This window comes from Melanerpes formicivorus, unplaced genomic scaffold, assembly GCF_026170545.1.
Source record: "Melanerpes formicivorus ecotype bairdi unplaced genomic scaffold, bMelFor1.0.p_v2 SCAF_43, whole genome shotgun sequence".
NCBI lineage: Eukaryota > Metazoa > Chordata > Aves > Piciformes > Picidae > Melanerpes > Melanerpes formicivorus.
Window position 1 is genome coordinate 3,399,590 of NW_027142395.1, and position 15,676 is coordinate 3,415,265.

Here is a 15,676-nt window from a genome sequence, read left to right on the forward strand (position 1 = left end):
TTGTTGCCAGGAAGCTGATTGACGTATCCATATTGTGAGACCACGCAAAGCTGCTTAGGATACCTTCTTGAAATAGTTATGTCTTAAAGAAGCAAAAATAAACCTTGTTCTTCCATTTTTAATTTCTGAATGCTATTTTTCTTGGTAATTATTCTCTCAGATCCTTTGGCTCCAAGCTTTGCATCCATCTTAGCAACAGCTTTATTCAAGTCGTACTCTTTGTTCCAGTAGTCTGCTTGAACATACGGTTGTGTTCCTGGTCCTGTGCAACAGTATGTATTCCTAGCTAGGGGTGCATTGTGCATTTTCAGTGCAGAACCATGGAAAGAACTTCCATCTTTAGTGCATTCTTTTATCCAGAACTCAGGCTGTTGTGTAGAAGAGCACCGGTACTGCTCAGTGTTTGTGCAGTGGTTCAGTGATAGATACAGATAGACTAGTTGCTGTCATGTTTAAACCAAGTCAGAGCCCAGTTGAGCCTCAGTGGCAATTGAATGGTCCTGGCAAACAACATTTTCAGGATTTTTTTCCATTTATTAAATCTGCCAGATTTCTGATACAACATTACAGCTGAAATGAATATTACTTCTGGAACATAATTAACTTGCTGCTTACTGTCAGGGCAATCACTTGCATTTACAAATTGTTTGGCTGAAAACTCATTAACAACTTGCTAATCATCGACAATGAATTTCATATTATATCTATCTGAAGGAGTTTTCTGTCATTGTATTACAGAATGTTAGCAATGTACATGGATATAATAGATGCATTTCTACTTGGTTTAGCATAGTGCTTTTACTACAGTGAAATGCTAGCTGACCATACATTCAGTAATAACCTTGATTTCTGAATCTTCAACTCACTTAAATAGAAGTTTCTTTAAAACTAAAGTGAACCAAACTTGTATTTGAATGTAAAACCAAACATACAGGTGGAAAGTAACCTTAGAATGCTAAAAATGATAGTTAAAATTGCAATTCAGTACAGGAACAAAGGCGGCTCATCTCCCTGGCCTTCTGTCCAGACTGTTAAGTACATGAATAACTGGGATAATTTCCTTAGAAGTGTTCTTACAAAACAGCTCATTGTGAAATGTTTATTGCTCTTGTGTGATTGGTGTGTTCCGGTATTATGATGTAGTCTTTGGATTTCTGTATTGTAGAATATCAGTCACAGCTATTTTTATATTAGGGAGAACTCATTTTCCCCATTTTCAGTTATTGATTGATAGAAAGTGATGACTCTGTGCCCTTGTCTGGATGAGTTGCTAAAAGTACACAAAACAGTTTCATGTGATTGACAACATAATTAGGAAGAGTGGTAAAAAAAAGAGAGAGAGGGAGAAAGAGTGGAAAAGAAACTGAAAGACACCAGAAATCAAGTACAAACAGGACAGAATGAAGCTGATGATTTTAAAACCAAGCAGTAGACTGGAGAAGGAATGAATGCTTTTCATTTGTATCATACACTTTTCAATGAAAAATTTTGAAGCTGAATACTGAGTATCTCTGTTAATTATTTGATGTTTCCTCTTCAGATGAATTGAGGTCTTAACTAGGTGTTTCCTGGGAACCATTAAGTCCTTTAAGTCATGGAATACTTAATGCACTTCCCACTGTTACTTCAAACCATAGTTTATGTCTTGAAGAAGTCACAATTGTATTGTTCACCAAAATATTCACCAAATTCTCACAGGCAACCAGTGACAGAAGGAGAGGACACAGTCTCAAGCTGCACCAGGGGAGGTTTAGGATGGATGTTAGGAAAAAATTCTTCCCAGAAAGAGAAATTAGCCATTGGACTGTGCTGCCCAGGGAGGTGGTGGGGTCACCATCCATGGAAGTGTTTAAGAAGAGACTGGATGAGGCACTTGGTGCCATGGTTTAGTTGCTTGGATGGTGTTGGGTGATAGGTTGGACTTGATGATCTCAAAAGTCTTTTCTACCCTGGTTAATTCTTTGATTCTGTGAAAATCAGACTAGAGATCTCTTACAAAAATGTGAACCAAATATTTCTTTCTGACCTCTCCTGTTCCATATTGTTGGAAAAGCCTTCTAAATGAATCATGTAAAATGCAGGGAGGCTCTGAGGCCTAGTGAAAATTGTGCCTGTGATTTATTAGGCATCATTATAAAGTAACAGATCAGGGTCTCTCACTGCACTCCTTCCTGTTGTGCTGGTCTTCATCCATTGCTATTGTGGCTTTCCACATTTTTTTACTGTGGAGCACTTGAGAGTCCACCATGTGTTTTCTGCCACATACCTCTTTCATGCAGAGAGTGGAGGAGTCCAAGACAGGCCTCATAGCACAATTTCTGCCCAAAGCTAAATTTGCATCAAAATATAAATTAGCAGCCAAATTGTATAATGTGACAAGTACCCTTTACTCTTGCCAGTTTTGGAAGGAGCTTAGCATCTTCTAAGACTGTTAGCTTGCCTAAAGAAAGATTCAGGGTGATAGTCAAAGGAATTTTTCCTCATGGTAGCAAGGAAAAAAAGCAGTGTCATATAGCAACCACAAAATTACACTGTAATAAGAAGTTGTATTATATACATTTTTCCTGTGGAAGAATCTTAACAATGTTTTAATATGGTTATAATGATAAATTATCTTCCCAGTCTTGACATACTGTTTTATCTTTTTATTTTTATCCTCCTGCTCACAACCTGTCTTTTAATTTTTCAAAACAGACCATGAAAATATGTTTCACTGCAGTATTTTTGGCAGAAGTCATGGCCATTGTACTGTATGTTTTTATGTATCTACAGATGCAGCAGCTTGAGAAGCAAGTTATAGATGCTGATCGTCAAGCAGAGAGAGCTTTTCAGCAGGTATATATATGCATATATATATATATATATATGTAAAGTGTAAAATATCTCTGCTGGCTATGTGCATGTTACTGTAACAAAAAGAAGTTCCTTTAGTATTGATGAAAAGGGAGAAGACAGTTTCTTCTCACATCTGTTGATTTGTCTTAAAAGAGCTGTTTCTAACACCCTTCTCTGCTCACTATCCAGTTCAGTTTAATAAAGTCTAAACTAACAGCACGAATCGAACATTAGATACATGTAACGGGCTTCTTCATTAGCGCATTGTCGATCTTTGATACATGATGCACATGGAAACAAAAGGGAGAGGAAACAGTGACTTGTTTTATAAAATAAAACAAGGCCATCCAATAGAGCCTCTAAACAGGATTGTTCTATGTAGTTTGTTCGTTTTGTAAAAGTTATGACATCTAAAGTATGAGATCATGGCTAAATACTTAACCAAAGTCACCTTTTGATTCCAAATGGCAGCTATAGCTGCTGCAGACATTTTATGATCATATCTCTGGTATTCCCTAAAAATCCTTCATATCTTACTGTGACACAGATAGAAACTGAAAACTGTAAGAATAAAAATGTTGATGTGCTAATTTGGTGTTAGAAAACATTGCTGACTAGAAGCCAAGTACTTTTTAGCTAGTTTTTTCAATGCTTCTGATAATCTGTTGGGTTGTGGGGTTTTTTATGGTGCAGTTGTTGTTTATTAAAACACTCATAATTAAGCCTAACAACAGCTCCCTATACATAAATTGCATCCTTCCATTTCTAATACATCTCACTGGCACTAACAAAATCTGCACACATTCTATGAGTGTTTTGCCAGTCTTATTGATACAAGATGCATAGGGAGACATAACAAACTCTGGAATTTCTTAAATAGGCTTCAGAACTTTGCAGCATTATCTAGAGTCTTAAGCATAGGGGCAATTTTAATAGCCCATTTTGTGATTAAATTACTTCCTTTAACTTGAACTATTATGTTTCTTTAAAGTCTTACGTTTGACCTTCCAAATAGGTGCAGGTAATGGAAGAAAAATTAAAAGCAGCTAATGTTCAAACAAGTGAATCAGAAACGAGGTTGTATAAAAGATGTCAAGATCTCGAGATTCTGATACAAGATAAAAATGACATAATACAAAAATTGGAGCAACAACTTGAAGAACAGGTTAGAAATAATTGTGATACAAAAGATAAGTATCAATTGCATGCTTAATTATACAAAAGGAAAATAAAAATTAAGATCAATAGAGAACAGAGAAGCTTAGCATTACTGCTATTCTTGGATCAAAAAGTATATTGTTTGAATAAAGTTTATTCACTTGCAAATTATGCTCTGGCTTCCTTTGAAAGAACATGTAACTTCTAAGAGGGAAAGGATGTTCTTTTTCTTCACTGTCTCCTCTGAAGAGCTTTAATCTTTCCTAGAGAAATGTGGAACAGCAGCCTCTGTGAAGGACCTTTTATTTTTTTAAATCACCATATATTGCCCAGGAAACTGAATTGCTTCAAGCAATCTTAGGATTGCTTGCTGAAGATAGAACTCAGGCAGACAGTAATATGCAGTGAAAAATATGCTTATAGCAGGTTTTTTTTTTTTTCAGAAGCAAATGAGACTGGAAGAAGCAAAAATCATAGAAGAAAAAGCAGCTAAAATAAAAGAATGGGTGACAGTCAAGCTCCATGAGGTATTACTCCTGCTACTGTACTTAGGAAAGTTAACAGAGTGCCTTGGGCCTCTTGGCTGTTAAAGGGCTTTGTGCCATAGTAAATAACATTTCCTCCCAGTTTGTCTGTGAATTTATTTGCTTGAAAGAGGAAAACTGAAAACAACAGCACAGGGTGCAGAGTATCCACATCACTTAAATTCCGATGTCTTATTTGATCAGCGAGTATGTGTGGGTCCTCTTCATGGAGAAAGCCCGCAACTGCTCTCTGGAAGGTCTATTTACCTCCACCAATTGAGAGAGATTAGCTGGCAAACTGAGCTTGCTCAAGCAGATACCTAAAGTGTGAATAATCCCCAGAAAGTAAACCAATGCTGCTGGAACCTGGCAGAAGAAAGACTTGTTCATTTTTTATTTTCCAATGCCCACAGTACTCTTAAGCCATTACAAGTTTTAGGAGTACTGGTAATATTCTCAAAAGAGGCCATCTGTCTCCCTTGTTTTTCTGCTGTGGTGAGATAACCTTGTCTTTACCCAGCTAAAGCTACCAGTTTTGGTGTGCAGCTCTGCTTTCTCCTTCTTGTTTGTCTGGAATTTAAAGTTGCCTGTAAAAGCTAAAATACTATTCTGCTGTGGTTGACTGGAAATTATACTCACTGCAGTTGAAAACCCAATTATTGTTTTCAAAGTAGGAACCTAGAAGTAACATTCACTATCAGTCTGTGATGTTTTTTTAAAATCATTTAATAAAAATGTTCTAATTGTCTTGGTAAGGTTTGGACAAAATCAGTTACTGCTTAAACTATTTACTTAGTTTGAAACAGAGAGAATCTCAAGCCAAGTCAGTTTCACAGAGGTGGCTAGGTATCACCCGGGGGAAGTGGAATTGCTGGCTTCCTTCTGTGTTATACAGGGTAACTGGATTCAGATCTTGATTCAGAGCAGGGATTTGAACCAACATCTTTTACCTCCTGGTAGTGGGCTATAGCAATGGGTGGTTGGTTTTTGTCTTCCTGTAGCAGGTCTTCTGCTCTGCGTGAGGTTTTTCAGTACGTATGTTTTTTACTCTTTGCTGTGGGATAGTAGGAGGCATTGGCAACATCCTTCCCTCTAACTCCTCTGCTTGTGCTTGGGTTTGGTGTGTGGCACAAAAGTTTGCAGTTCTAGCCCTCTGCTTTTATTAAAAATGCCAATGCAGATTTATTTTTTTCATTATTTATTAAGTATTTTTAAAGCAGTCTTGAGTTGAGCAAATAATCATTGCAAGGAATTTCATTCTTCAGAAGAAACAAATGCCTAGACTGGCATTAAGAGAAGTAGCAGAGAGGAGCTTACCTTTTGAATTAGCTTTATCCTTAGATATGCAGGAATTCAGACAAAATCTAAATGATGTAGTGACTTTAAAACTTGTTTCACCAATGGATGAGATTGAATTTATATGCTTTTAGTTAGAGGTGGAAAATCAGAACCTTCGCTTGATCAACCAAAAGCAAGCCAAAGAGATGAAAACAGTACAGTCTAAACTGCAAGGTAAATGTACAAATCTTTCTACATATGGCATAGTTCTTTCTATTCTCTACTAATTTGTGCATCCACATAACTGAAATACCCTATGAAATCACAGAGATGTTAGTATGAGTTGACAACACAGTAACTGGATGTGAAGGTGTTAGGAAAACATTAGTTTAAGTTTTTCTAAAAAGATATGGAGACAAGCCCAACTGGTTTTTGCTGTGTGAATGAATATTTCTGTTATTTAAGAAGTTCTGCAAGTAGAAAGATTTGACTGGATTTATGTCAGATCTTTGCTTTCTCTTTTTTATGGCTTAAGTGGTCATAGCACTGTAAGGAATCAATCAATGTCAACTTCCTATCATCTGAAAATCTGGGTAGTTTGCTACCTAGCCCTTATTTTTTGATAATATATTTCATATATGTAAGTATACAGACCTTTAGAAACATATGTGTATGCATGTGTGTATACACACGTAATACGCATAGTACCGGAAAAATGAAGTCATTGCAAAATACAGTATGATCCTTTTAAGCTAAAATGAACATTCCTGCTAATGAGGAGATTGAACTGGTGGTTTCTTTGGCAAAATGTTGATCAGTAGCATTTTTGTATACTTAAATGCTTAACACCTTTAGTCATCCACTTCTGAGAGATCTGCTCAGAGGGGTTTTGAGACGACAAGAATTTGTCAGCTGGTTTTCAACACCCATTTATTGATATTCTGAAAAAAATTGAGAAGTTTATTACCATTTGAAATGCCCATACTGTAACAGACTATAAATTAGGATCATTTGGTATGGTTTTAAACAGTTTACAGATATGGATGTGGGCCTTTTGTTCCTTTTGATCTGCCACAGAACATTCTATAAACACAGCTGGACAGCATTTACTCCATTATATTTGCTGTAACATTTTTACAGATTGTCTTCATACTTTTACCTGAAGGGCAAGCCACCACATGTTTTTAATACTATCAACCTACCATCTTTCCCATATTATATCTTTCCCATATTATATATGCTAGTCCAATCCATAGGTTTAATTGCTGTCATAGTAGAATAGAATCAGGTATTTCACTAAGTTTTCATTCTGTATAAAGTGCATGGTTTATATCTTATTGCTGTGAAATTGTTAAAAGAGATACTTTCATATATATATATATGTATACACACACACACTAAAAAAAATTAAGAACTAGAAATGTAGCTTTAGGTTTCTATTGGTAGGGGGAGTTATCAGGTAGATTTTTGTTCCTTTTTTTTTTTTAATTATCTTTTACTAAATTTTAGTTACCTTAAAAAATACAATTTTACTCTGCAGAGTAAAGCAACCAGTAGCATAGCTTGATACATGCCATTAACACAAGATTTCTGTATTCCTATTCTTCAGAAGCTACAGGCAAGAAATCTGTTGCTTCAACACAAAAGCCTGGAGAATGTCAGCGACTAAGCAGTTTGACTTTTGGGTGCTTTTCAAATAGAGCAAGAAGTCCTCAACCATCTTCTAAGTTTGAAGAAATAAGCAAGTCTTCATCTAAAGAGTCAGACTACACTGAAGGCAAAAACATGCAAGGTACTTAGTCACCAAGATTGCATTTTATTCTGGCACAGGTGGAAAACTAAAACCAACTGCTGAGTGTGTCCAAACCAGCTGCTGTCAAAGTAGGTATCAGTGCTCTATGCTAGTCTCTGTTAGTAAGTAAGAAGAAATCCTGCTGGGTACTAGACTCTGCATAACAGCACTAATACATAGGTTTGGCAGCATGCAGTGGCTGACAGGTGCATCAGCTGTGAAGGAGAGAATTTGCTGTGGCCCAAGTTTGCTCCACAGAAGTGTGAAGAGTTTAAGGATGCTGGCTGCCTGGAGCAGGCTATTAGGTTTTCATGCCTATGTAGAGATTCACCTAAGTCCAGTTTCTGTGTATGTTGTATACATTATCACTGGTATCTTGGTGTTAGTTTTATGCCCTAACTCAACAAGATCAATGCAGTAATCTTTCATCAGTATAATCAAGGTCAGAGAAAACAGAAGAGAGTTAAGCATCCTTTAGTACCATTGTTTCCTATCTAAAGGAGAAAGCTCTCTGACCAGTTCATACAATTTCTGCAGCAGCACCTGAGATTCAGTAACACCAACAAATGGCTGTGCTGCTGTGTTATGCTACTATGAGCAAGTCCTGTGCAGTTTGCTACTTCCCTTAAGTGATGAAAAGCTCAGGAGGGAGACTGTTGTTCTGGTCCCTCATTTGAGTACCACAGTGCTATTTGATCTCAGCACTTTCTGCACAATTGATCATGGCACCCAAAATGGCAAGTTGAGGTCTGTAGAAAATCAGAAACTGAAATAGGTAATATTTTGTGTATTTATATTTGGGTGTGTATTATTATTTTCAGTTGTATAGATGAGGGAATGGAAGAGGCTTTTTTTCAGGGGAAAGGATAAGAAGTAGAACCTTAGGCTTGCTGGGATGGAAACAGATCAGTTTTTATAACTTCATTACTTTAGTGTGGACTAAACTAAAATCTTTGGTTTACCAAACCCAGTTTAACTTCATACAGATATTTAACACTAACTTTCCCAGGTGTCTGTGTAGAAAAGCCATTGCATCTGTTTTAACTCAGAGGGAGCACCTATGCATCACTACCACGCTGCAAGCTATAGCTCTCTCTTGCAAAACCAGGTAAAAATAAACAGCAGAAGCAAAGCTATTTTTAACACAGTGTCTTTCTCTAAGCATTTTCCATGAGCTTCTCTTGTGTATCTTAAGCATTCACTACTGGGAATGCAATAATAGCTTGCAGAAGAAATGTCTGTGTGTTGACAATATAGAAATGCTTGGAATATTTGATTTGTTAATATAAATCTTTTCTGACACACTTTTATTACACTTTAATTTTCCTTAGATTTATAAAGTGGATAAATTCATATGCCCTACCTGTGGTTTGGGGGAGTTTATTTGTTTGTTTTAATATATAGATGATTTACTTTAAAATATGGCTCCTCTCTGCTTATCTTTACATTTTTTTGCCACTTTTAGTTTGGCTAGAACTTTAGGTAATGTCTGTTACGGTTTCTTTGCAAACATCACTGCAACTTCACTTGCGTTCAAAAACTTACATTGTTCTTGAAGTCCATTATTTTCAATGTAAAACAAATAAATGGAATTATGCATTGGAAATTTATTACCTACTTATTTTCAGACACAATGACAAAATCCTTTTAGCAGTCAAGTTTGCTCATCTTAATTTTCTCATGTTCTTCTATATTTCTATATTTCTATATTTCTATATTTCTTCTCTAGAGAAGGATATCCTGGAAACTACTTTTGCTGGTCATGCATTTGAGACCAGTAAAGGTCAGAAGTCATTGCAACAAAGTTCTTCCAAATCAGAGCAGAAAAATGTGAGAACAAGCTGTTCATCCAAAGATATTGACAGTGACATCTCAAAGAACTCCTGTACTACTGGGAGTGACTGGAGCTCTGACGAGGATGGAGGAGACAATAAAGGACTGAAATCGAGGTGTACATCAACTCTTTCAAGTCACACATCTGAAGAGAATGCAGGGTACAGTAGAGTGGGCAGTGAAATGTACTTGACAGCATCTGATGACAGTAGCTCTTTCTTTGAAGAAGAGAGTTTTGGTGTTCAGAGGACACAGCTCAAGAAGTTATACTCTTGGCAGCAAGGATCACAAAGGAAAGGCCAGAGCAATCCAAGTGGCAACTCTGACTGCACAAGTAAAAAGAAAGACCAAGATAGTTCTTCAGAGGAACTGAATAAGAAATTTCAGTCTCAGAGACTAGATTACTCATCCTCATCCAGTGAGGCAAATACCCCAAGTCCAATTTTAACCCCTGCCCTGACACCCAAACATCCTATTCTAACAGCTTCTGCAGATTCTCAGTGCATGACACCATCAGATACTCCCTCAAATTTACCACCTCCAAAGTTACAGACTCCTAACATGTTCAATATAAATTCAGCATTAGCAAAGAAACATCTAAGCCAGCCCCAGCTGAGTTCTGACAGAATGTTTGGCAGAAATAGAAATGCCATAAGTATGATACGTCCATGGAGACCTCAGGAAACAGATATTGATCTGGTGGATGGAGAAGATACTGATATTTTAGATAAAATGGAGATTGGCTGTGATGAAGGAGTGTTCACCTATGACAGCACTGAAGCTCAAAATGCTGAAGCCCAGGAACCTCATGATATGACAAAAAAGGGTGCTAGCAACAAACCTCCAACCCCTCCACTACATCGATTTCCTTCCTGGGTAAGTGTAACTACAGATATTTTTACTTCTGGTGAAACTAACTCATTCTCATGTCTCTCTTGTATGATTTTTGTTGCCTCTGCCTTCCTTATTTTCTGTTTGGTGACAGGACTGGGCATTACCTTAATTGGAACTAAGATGAAAAACCAAGAAGCAAGCTTGATTTGAAGCACAGTGTTTCTGCAGTTGAAAACATATCCAATACTTTTTGTTGATGACCAATTATTTTCATGTCACATCTAAGTTATGTATGTCCTTTTGGGTGTATCAAAGGAGGTGATGCTTGTGACTCCATTAATCTATTTATCTTAACACCAACAGAGCTTAAGAGTGCTGGTGTTGGTGGCTTTTCTGTAACCATCATACCATTCACAGTCTAGACAAGCTGACAGAAGTACAGATTCAGAAGTTACTGGTCTCACATTTCCAAGTACACTTTTAAAGCTGTCAATCAGAGAATTAAAATAGATGTTAATACATCTCAGAAAAAATCCAAAATTAACTGTCTCAAGACGTATTGATTCTGCACTTCCCAGTCAAGAGGTTTACTAGTGATTCTGAGATGAATAATGCATTAATGTAAGAGCTTCTCTATGTATATATTTTAGTGCCTGTTTTTCCATTGTAGATTTTCTTACTGTAGCCTTTTACAGAAAACAGTTGAAATGTTGCCTCCTGAAGGCATTTCTCTGTTCCTAATGTACAATCTTTGTGCTTAAAAATATTCTTGCTACAGCTTGACAAGCTTTGGCTCCTGGTAATGATATTTTTACGTTACCTACAGGACAAGCCTTGTGTTAAAAAAAGGTTGAAACAGGCTATGTGTATGGTGGGCATGGTAGATAAAACAAGGATACATTTTTCAGCTGCTACTGATGAGATATTAACCATTTTATCACAATACTGCACTAACACAAAGAATAGGAGGCTATGGGGAGGGTAAACCGAGGAAAAGTAATTGTGTTTTGATTATCTCCTATAAAATCTGTTCTGCTTTTGCAGGAAAGCAGAATTTATGCTGTAGCGAAATCTGGTTTACGGATGTCTGAAGCTTTCACCATGGAATCTCTTACCAAAAGTAAGTGATTTAGCTGCTCATTGTCTCATGAACAAGAATTCTCTTCTTACAGTGATCTGTTAGCAAGGATAAAATGTCCTACATTCCTCTAAGTTATTTTTATGAAGATCTAGTTATCTGTTATTAAAAAAATGGAAGATCAGTGATTATCTTTCCATTGTCTTCTATTACCCTGCCTCTTGACTTTTCCTTGCAATTAATTTTGAAGATTCTATACCAGTTACCAAGGTAAGAGACTGCACTTCCAAATTAAAAAAGTTTAGTGGTCATGACTACAGTTTATTTATACTCCTTAAAACCACTGTAAATTTGAAAAAGCTAGAAATCTCACATGCAAAACAGTTTGGGAGTTAGTTTACATTTTATGGCAGTTACACAGTGCACAAAATTACCTTTGTATTACATTAATTGAAGGGTAAATTAGGAGGATCATCTAGAAAATATGTTGCTTTTTTAGGTGCCGTTTCACTAAGTCCATATTCCATATCTGGATTATATACATCTCTGATATACAAGAGCATGACCACTCCTGTCTACACCACTTTGAAAGGGGTAACTATATTACTGCTTAAAGGAATATTTTGAGTACCATTAGAGTTCACATCCAGGAACTTGCTATTTCACAATTGATGCTACTATGCCAAATATGTCATAAGATGATGTTTAGCATTCACAGAATCCCAGAAGTAATGGAAATATCAAATAGCTGGAAAAAATTACTGCTGCTTGTAAAATGTTACTAGTCCAGGTCACTTCTTCTTAGGTTTCTTGCCTTTTTTTTTCTCTTTCCCAAAGGTTGTTAATTATTAAACAGAGCCACATGATGTTCAATGCCATAATTAAAAGTGTGTGTATGTGTAGAAATGGCTTTGTTTCAGAGCCAAAGCTGTTTATAGTCAGATAGCCAGCAGTAACTAATCACAGCATTGTTTGTTTTCTGGCAGTCTTTTATGATTTGGAAAGATCCATGCCTGGAGCTACCTCAGGTTTCTCTTTTAAAGTGTGGGGGTGGTTGAGTACACAGAAGGCAGAGAGAATTCAGTTTTATGTTAATATTTGTGTGCCGAAACTCAGAACACAATGAATGTTGTGAAGCCGGCAGAACACTGCCACAGTATGAAGGGAATGACTGATAGTCTTTATACAAGGAATCAAAGAATGTCATGTTCATTTCTGCAGAAAGCAACTCAAATAAGCAACAGCCCATTTATAGATGAGTCATCAGGATCTGAGGAAGAAGATGGCTCTCGCTCCAGCTCAAGGACGTCTGAGTCTGATTCTCGAAGCAGAAGTGGTCCAAATAGTCCTCGGGCTATGAAACGAGGTAGGCAAAAAAAGTAAGAATGAGTAACTTCTGGGAAGTTTGAAAACTAGGCAGTTTACGTGATCTTCTTCGTTGAACAACATGGACATCTTAAACCAAGGCGTGTATCTTCACTATCAAAGCTTAGCCAACTTATTCAAGCAGAAGAAGGGACTGTCATAGATGGCTTTCTTTTTACTGCTGCCATTATTGATATCTTTTTAAGGAATTAATGTAGTACCTGTCGTGTCAAAGACTTGCTATGACCAAGGTAAAAAAATGCAGGGAAAAACAATTGCTATCAGACAAAAACCTCCATGTATATTCAGGTTGATAAAACAAAGTAACAGTGTCATGTGATCAAAAAACAGGTGGAAAAGTTCACTCTATAGAATATTTGGTTCTGTCGTCTCATGCAATAAAAGATTTCTTTCATTTTTACAGTGATTCTATCAAGGTCCTGTGCAAAGAGTTAGCTCAAACACTTGAATCCAGTAATGTTCTGGAATAAAAATCTCTCAGCTCTAGGTAATTTTGTGTTTTCCGTCTACAGAACAGATAAAATATGTTTCATAACGTTGGAAGACATAATGCTTCCTCATGGGGTGACACTTACCAGTGTTGTGTCCTCTCTGAATAAACCAAGGGAGACTGTGATCCCAGTGAGGCCAAGTGTTGAGGTCCTTCATTACATACAGCTTTAGAAATGCAAAATACCATTATTCAGTACTCTGTTATACATGTTAAAGCCCCAGTTATCAGGAGCACCACTCAGTCACACCTGAGCTGGTACATGGAGCTGGTTCACCAGGAGTTTCCCAGTGCCAGCCACACATGGCATTGAGGCCTGTTCCCAGTGATGTAGTTACAATTTTGCTAGTGTGAAAAGGACTTCCCAGCAGATCCAACTTGCTTAGCAAAATCCAAGTGCTGTGGATATAAATGCATCTCATACTACAGGCTTGGACAACAGGAAAGGTAAATTAGGTAATTCAGTAGCTGGTTTCACCTACAATTTATATCCGTGTCTGTAAAATGCAAGCATTCCTTTTGTTTATGCTTTCTTCTCAAAAAATCTGATAGGCTTAGGGAAAAATATTTATAAATAAATAAGTAAAAAGTGGAAGCCTAATAAATAAATTATAAATATTTGGGCACAAACTTTAACATAAACAGTTCCATCTAAATATGAGAAGGAGCTTACTTACTTTGAGGGTGGTAGAGCACTGGAACAGGCTGCCCAGAGACATGGTAGATTCTCCACCTCTGAAGTCATTCAAAACCTGACTGGACACCACCCTGTGCAATCTGCTGTAGGTGAACCTTATCTGGCAGGGGGTTTGGACTCGATGATCTCCAGAGGTCCCTTTCAACCCCTGTCATTCTATAATTCTGGGAATCTATGAACCTTTCTTAACCACAAAACGCATATGTACTGGCCTTTGTTGAGATTGCATTGTTTTGAAGATCTAGGCAGTCACAAATTTCACTAGACACATAATTAACTTGCTGCATATTTGTTATTAAAGACCTTAGATGAGAAAAGAAGAGCCCACTCTGAAAGTCTGCATGCCTTTACCAAACCAATAATTGGCAAATGTGCTTGGAAATAATAAAACAAAGGAAACAACAACTCCTTGTTTCAGTTTTTCAGAATTAAAGCTAACAAACTCTCAAAATAAATCCTGAAATGTGGAATTCAGATTTTTAGAAAACCTCAACATTCATACTAAGTGCAAAATAAGTACAGTCACCTACAGCACACAGCAAAGCTTGAGTGTAGCTTCATAGTACACTAGCAGGTGGATGAGAAATTCAGATGCGAGAGAGCGTGGTAGAAAGGGGAAGCAGAAGGCTGCTTAGTTGAAACAAAGAACCTTTATTCCTTTGCTACAGAATGAGTAGGATATATGGCTCTAACTCCCTCCTGTAGTGATATAACAGAAGGTGATAATATGTAGTAGACGTTTATCTGTTGTTTCATTCACAAGTGACTTAAACTCTGTGTAATTACGAAGAAAGGGAGATTCAGGTATTAGCACTGTGCTAACGGTTCAGTATGATAATACTTTTAAAAATGCTTTATTCCTGATGGATTTTTGCTGATACTTGTGTTTGCCTGCAGATCCTAATCACATACTCTTTCTGCATGGATATTCTGATCTCTTTTGTTTCTAATGTAGTTGTGGTGGGTTGAGAGAGAAGGCCTAAGCTTCCTCTCCCCCCACAAAGAGGAAGAAAAACCACAGCTAACTCAGCCAGAGAAGCAAAAGGGAATGCTATATTTTACAAGCAATGTGGAAAATGCAAGATATGTACACAATATACAGTATTTACAATATATATACAGAAATATACAGCAAAGTTAAAAAAAACCAAGAATACAGGAACAAAATTCCCTCCTCTGGAGGAGGGTTCCCCCCCTGTACCCCCTTCTCTCCCTCTACCTCCCTTTTTTCCCAAAGAGGGTTAGAAAGAGAGAAAAAGGCAGTTATTAATAAAGCAGAGTTTTAGTAGGCCTATTAGTAGATTAGTCACTTATCTGTTCAAGGTCGCTCTGGCAAGGAGCCCAGAAGCAGGAAAGCTGGAAAGGAGAAGGACAGGGATGAACTGAGAGAAAATTCCAGCTGCTCTAAAACTTAAAACTGCATTCTACCGATCGACCAAGGAAATTAGTTTAGAATATCTGATTATTTTCGTTATTATTCCAAAACATTCAGCCAGAGTGTCCCAGCACTGTCCCTTTCTTAAAGGCACAACCTCAAACATTCACAGTAGTGAAAACAGAATACTAAAAAACATCTCTCTTCTCTTAACACAGGTGTGTCTCTGTCTTCTGTCACCTCAGAAAGTGACTATGCTATTCCTCCAGATGCATATTCAGTAGATACAGATTGTTCAGAGCCCGAGCAGAAACTTCCTAAAACCTCTTCCTCATCTAGTGATAATGGAAAAAATGTGAGTACTGAAACTCTGTGATGAATTGTACATGTCCCTGT

At 37.1% G+C, this 15,676-nt stretch overlaps 1 protein-coding gene across 8 annotated transcripts in view; it reads left to right on the forward strand.

The window, feature by feature from the left end:
• PLEKHH2 (pleckstrin homology, MyTH4 and FERM domain containing H2) overlaps positions 1 to 15,676 on the forward strand; it is a 66,602-nt gene that overhangs the window by 18,280 nt on the left and 32,646 nt on the right. For 6 of the 8 annotated variants that reach the window (XR_010989812.1, XM_068158838.1, XM_068158840.1 and 3 more), the window contains exons 3-12: positions 2,773 to 2,835; positions 3,851 to 4,000; positions 4,437 to 4,520; positions 5,948 to 6,029; positions 7,405 to 7,587; positions 9,317 to 10,296; positions 11,299 to 11,374; positions 11,832 to 11,926; positions 12,554 to 12,698; positions 15,499 to 15,635. Coding sequence is in view for 7 of the 8 variants with exons in the window: in XM_068158838.1 (XP_068014939.1) it covers positions 2,773 to 2,835; positions 3,851 to 4,000; positions 4,437 to 4,520; positions 5,948 to 6,029; positions 7,405 to 7,587; positions 9,317 to 10,296; positions 11,299 to 11,374; positions 11,832 to 11,926; positions 12,554 to 12,698; positions 15,499 to 15,635 (1,995 nt within the window). In the remaining variant the exon portion in view is untranslated. Of the gene's footprint in view, positions 1 to 2,772; positions 2,836 to 3,850; positions 4,001 to 4,435; positions 4,521 to 5,947; positions 6,030 to 7,404; positions 7,588 to 9,316; positions 10,297 to 11,298; positions 11,375 to 11,831; positions 11,927 to 12,553; positions 12,699 to 15,498; positions 15,636 to 15,676 lie in introns of those variants that run through there. The other 2 variants (XM_068158839.1, XM_068158845.1) reach the window with 2 other exon arrangements.